This window comes from Poecilia reticulata, linkage group LG1, assembly GCF_000633615.1.
Source record: "Poecilia reticulata strain Guanapo linkage group LG1, Guppy_female_1.0+MT, whole genome shotgun sequence".
Taxonomy (NCBI): Eukaryota; Metazoa; Chordata; class Actinopteri; order Cyprinodontiformes; family Poeciliidae; genus Poecilia; species Poecilia reticulata.
Window position 1 is genome coordinate 34,044,311 of NC_024331.1, and position 4,456 is coordinate 34,048,766.

The 4,456-nt window shown below is 52.1% G+C and overlaps 1 protein-coding gene across 1 annotated transcript in view; it reads left to right on the plus strand.

Moving 5' to 3' along the window:
• The window catches only part of sos1 (son of sevenless homolog 1 (Drosophila)), a 21,706-nt gene that overhangs the window by 7,491 nt on the left and 9,759 nt on the right, over positions 1–4,456 (plus strand). Inside the window, exons 9-11 of the mRNA XM_008420725.2 lie at positions 317–444; positions 1,507–2,162; positions 3,473–3,554. Coding sequence (XP_008418947.2) covers positions 317–444; positions 1,507–2,162; positions 3,473–3,554 — 866 coding nt within the window. The remainder of the gene's footprint in view (positions 1–316; positions 445–1,506; positions 2,163–3,472; positions 3,555–4,456) is intronic.

Genomic DNA, 4,456 nt, shown 5'->3' on the forward strand with positions numbered 1-4,456 from the left:
CCCCTCCCCCTCTCCTCCACCTCCCTCCTTTCCTCCATCTCCATCCCTCCTTTCCTCCATCTCCACCTCCATCCTTTCCTCCACCTGCTCTCTCTCAGGGTCCAACAGCAGATGGGCCCAGGTCCAAAACAAAGACCTAGGTTCTGCTGAGCTACTGGGTCAGAACCGGTCCAGAACCAGTCAGTGATCTTGTGGGTTCTGCCCGCTCCGGTTTCCAGTTGGGCCAGAACCCTGCAGGTCTGGTTCGTGGTTCTGGTCCTGCTGGCCCCTCATGCTGTACCTGTGCAGGTGCCTCTGACTCTGGTTGTCTCCATAGCAACTGGAAGAGCGCAGCGAGGATGAGGAGGATAAGGAGTGTCTTCGTCAGGCCATCACGGCGCTGCTGAACCTGCAGAGCAGCTTGGAGAGGATCTGCTCCAGGAGTCTGGCCAAGCGGAGGCTCAGGTAGGAACACACCTGGCCGGACGTCTTCCTTCCTACTAAATGGTAAAGGGACTGAACTTTGACCCCTCAAAGCTCTTTACACTACAGTCACATTCACAAGCACACACACATTTATACACCGATACGCAGATCGGGGGGCAGTTTGGGGCCCAGGGGCACATCGACATGAGGCAGGAGGAATCGAACCTACAACCTTCCGATCGCAAGACGACCGCTCACCCTGACTAACCTTTCTGGATAAACAGAACTACACAGGTGAAGCCCAGCTGGACAGGTCAGCTAACCCCTAGCTCTCTGCTATGCTGCAACTAGCATAGCCTGCTATGGATGCTAAAGCTAGTTAGCATAGCCACTGACAACGGTGGGTGTAGTGGTAAGTTGTTTCTGTCATTAGCACATTTAGCAGTGATTTGTCACACCAAGCTCCTCCTCCGGGCTTTGATTGGTTGTTTTTGGTGCATTTCTTCACCAAAGGTGGAGATCGATCAAAGATTGATCTGTTCTCTGAAACAGTTCTTATGGATCAAACTGTACAGGAGTCTGCAGCAGCTTTCACACCGAACTGTTTCCAGCTTCAAAAACCAGTCAGACATTTTGCTCTAGACGCCGTGACGCTCAAACCGCGTTTGGTGTGACTACGTCATCATCCAACCAGCAGCGTTAGCTGGCTGGCATCTCTGGGTGCCCAGCAACCTGCTGCTGAAAAACAAACAGCTGGAGTGAAAACTGGAGCTAGGTCAGGAAAAGTCAACAATTTGGAAGGATTTCGCATATTTAAAGCAAACTAATCAATAATTATCAATATGGAGCGACATAAATGCTACGTACAGCGGAGTAAAGCGTGTTAGCACGTAAACACTCATGGTGAGTTTAAAGACGGCTCAGAAAAACACGATGCCGTATGTCAGCTGCCGATGAAATAGTTTAACGGCTAAAAAAGAATAGACAGTGGGGCATGAAGGGGACATGTCCAACGTGTCCATTACACCACGAGCCCCCATGTCTCTCTGGTCCCCCGCTTCCTGGTCCTCCTCTGACGTGTCTCCTCTTCCTCTTCCTCAGCGAGCCGGCCTGCCGGCTCCACAGCCAGCAAGTAAAGGGCAAGCACCTGGCCATCAGGAGGATGAAGGACGTCCAGCGGAGCATCGACGGCTGGGAGGGGACGGACATCGCCCAGTGCTGTAACGAGTTCATCATGGAGGGCCCGTTGAGCCGCGTCGGCGCCAAGCACGAGCGCCACATCTTCCTCTTCGACGGTCTGATGATCAGCTGCAAGGCGGGCCACGCGCCGCCGCGGCTGCCCGGCGCCGCCGCCGCCGAGTTCCGCCTCAAGGAGAAGTTCTTGATGCGGAAGGTCCGGGTGGTGGACCGGGAGGACCGGGACGGCGAGTGGCGCCACGCCTTCGAGGTGGCGCCGAAGGACGGCGGCGGCGTGCTGTTCGCCGCCAAGTCAGCGGAGGAAAAGAACGGCTGGATGGCGGCGCTGGTGTCGCTGCAGTACCGCGGCACGCTGGAGCGCATGCTGGACCAGGCGCTGCTGCAGGACGAGGAGCAGCAGATGCGGCTGCCGTCGGTCCAGCGGTACCGCTTCGCCGAACCCGACTCGGACCAGAACGTTGTGTTTGAGGACAGCGTCCAGTCCAAGTCTGGCATCCCCGTCATTAAAGCCGGGACGGTTCTGAAGCTCATCGAGAGACTCACCTTCCACCTGTATGCAGGTGAGTACAGGCGGAACTTTCCACGTTTTTAACTTTCCAATGACTGAGACGCAGACGGACCAACCAACGACCATGATTAGCATAATCCGCTATGGCGCCAAATAAAACGGAAGTATGACCGCCAACCTTCCTCTTCCTCTTTTGGTTAACCCGTCTCTGGTTTAGCCAAGCGTGATGAAGATCTGGACTCCCAGAAAGTGTTAGCGACTTTAGCGCTGCTTTCTCCGAGCTGCTGGATTCACCGTCTGAAGATTATTGATTGATTTTCATTGATGCGGATTGGGGCAGCGTCTGCCGTGAAGCGGCGCTGTACTGGTCCGTTGTGAAGAGAGAGCTGTATGGAGTGAAAATAGTCTCAAAATATCTGTGCGTGTAATACTGGATTTGTAAACCTTAAAAATGACAAACCTTCTCCTACACATGTTGATAAAGTACACACATCACCTGGTTCACACTAAACTGCATTCACACACAGATCCGGTTCCGAGTGAACAAATATTTCTGACTCATTTCACGCTTTGCTCCCAGATGTGTGTAGATGGTGCGTTTACATGCTAGTAAAAGCTGGGACATCTGAGCTTTGCTCGTGTTTTTATCCTCTGAACGTTTCTCACTGAGCCGAAGTGGCAAATAGTTGGTGGAAAACGGTAGATCTCAGCACTTCCTTATAATATCCTACACTTATTTATAGACATATTGTGCGTTTTTGAGCGGACAGGAGACCAAGTGGTCTGAAAAACGACCACTAGGTGGCGGAATGGTTCGCTGGCCGGAGACATAGCCATAGGGACTGTATAGGGACTCAGAGTAGAGCCGCTGCTCCTCCACGTCCAGAGGAGCCATCTGGTCAGGATGCCTCCTGGACGCCTCCCTGGTGAGGAGTTCAGGTCCCACCGGGAGGAGGGGAGACCCAGGACACGCTGGAGGGACGATGTCTCTCTATGGCCTGGGAACGCCTTGGGGTTCCTGGAGGASCTGGAAGAGGCTGGGAGGGAAGTCTGGGCCTCCTGAGGCCGCTGCCCTGCGACCCGACCCGGATAAGATGGATGGATGGATGGAATCGTATTAATTATTGATGTAACATTTCTGACAGGGTGTCTTTAATGACCTTTGGGCTTTAAATGCATCACCACCCAGTCTGGTACTGATCCGCCTCCCTGACCCGGTCAGCCTGGAAACGGGTCGGTAGGCCTGGTAGGAGGACCTCCCAATGGGAGCTTGTTCAGAACCGGTCCTCCAGAACCTCTGAACCCGGTCCTTGGTACACTCTCTGAACCAGAACCACTCAGTCATGTTTCCTGTTTCCACAGATCCAAACTTTGTCCGGACCTTTCTGACCACGTACCGGTCCTTCTGCCGGCCTGGGGAGCTGCTGGACCTGCTGGTGGAGAGGTGAGCTCATCTGGCCTCACGAGCCAATCAGAACTTCCACAACTCAGTGACATCACACAGACAGCAGGTGTCAATGCTGAGTCTGAACCCAGTCTTCCTCTGAAGTGGTTCTGGTCCAGATTCCTGACCCATCTGAAGCGTTACAGGACCAACTTTAAAGGTCTGCAGCCATCTTGTTTGCTTTGGTCCATTACTGACACAACATTTACTGTACTTCACTCTGAGAAGCATGATTATTCTTGAAATATAAAAAACAAGGACAGACTGGTACCTAACGTAACTTTATAACTTCATAAACATGAACATCTTCAGCTGAAAGTAATGAAAACAGATTTCTGGACAAAACCAGAGCAAACCTGGAAACCCAAACTGTTCCCTCCATGGACCTTAGCTCCGCCCAGAAACGCCCCTGAAAGTCCCACGTGGCTTCATGTCTCACATTAACTCCTCGCAGAGCTAATAACTTCTATGGGATTTTTTGTTTCGACTGACTCTGCAGAGTATTTCTGAGTCGATTAGTTTAGCATTTCTGCCGGATTTTCAAAAAATATCAGCCACGACAAGGGAGCCAACAAGTTCATGTCATCTTTTCTGGACGACATCAAGATGTTTTAGCCACGCGATGCCTCCAACATTGTGGCGTTGCAGCTAAATGCTACAAGTCGATGAGGAAAACAGCAGATCCTCAGACCCTCAGCATAAATATAGACAAGATCACTGATGGCTGTTGCTCTTGCAAGGCTGGGTGAGTCGGGCATTCATGGTTCAGAGGGTTCGAATGTGTCTAGGACTTATACACGGTACTCGGTGCTAGCGTGGCTAACACGATTACAGTTTAGGAAAAGCTAGCGTGGCTAACACGATTACAGTTTAGTAAAAGCTAGCGTGGCTAACACGATTAC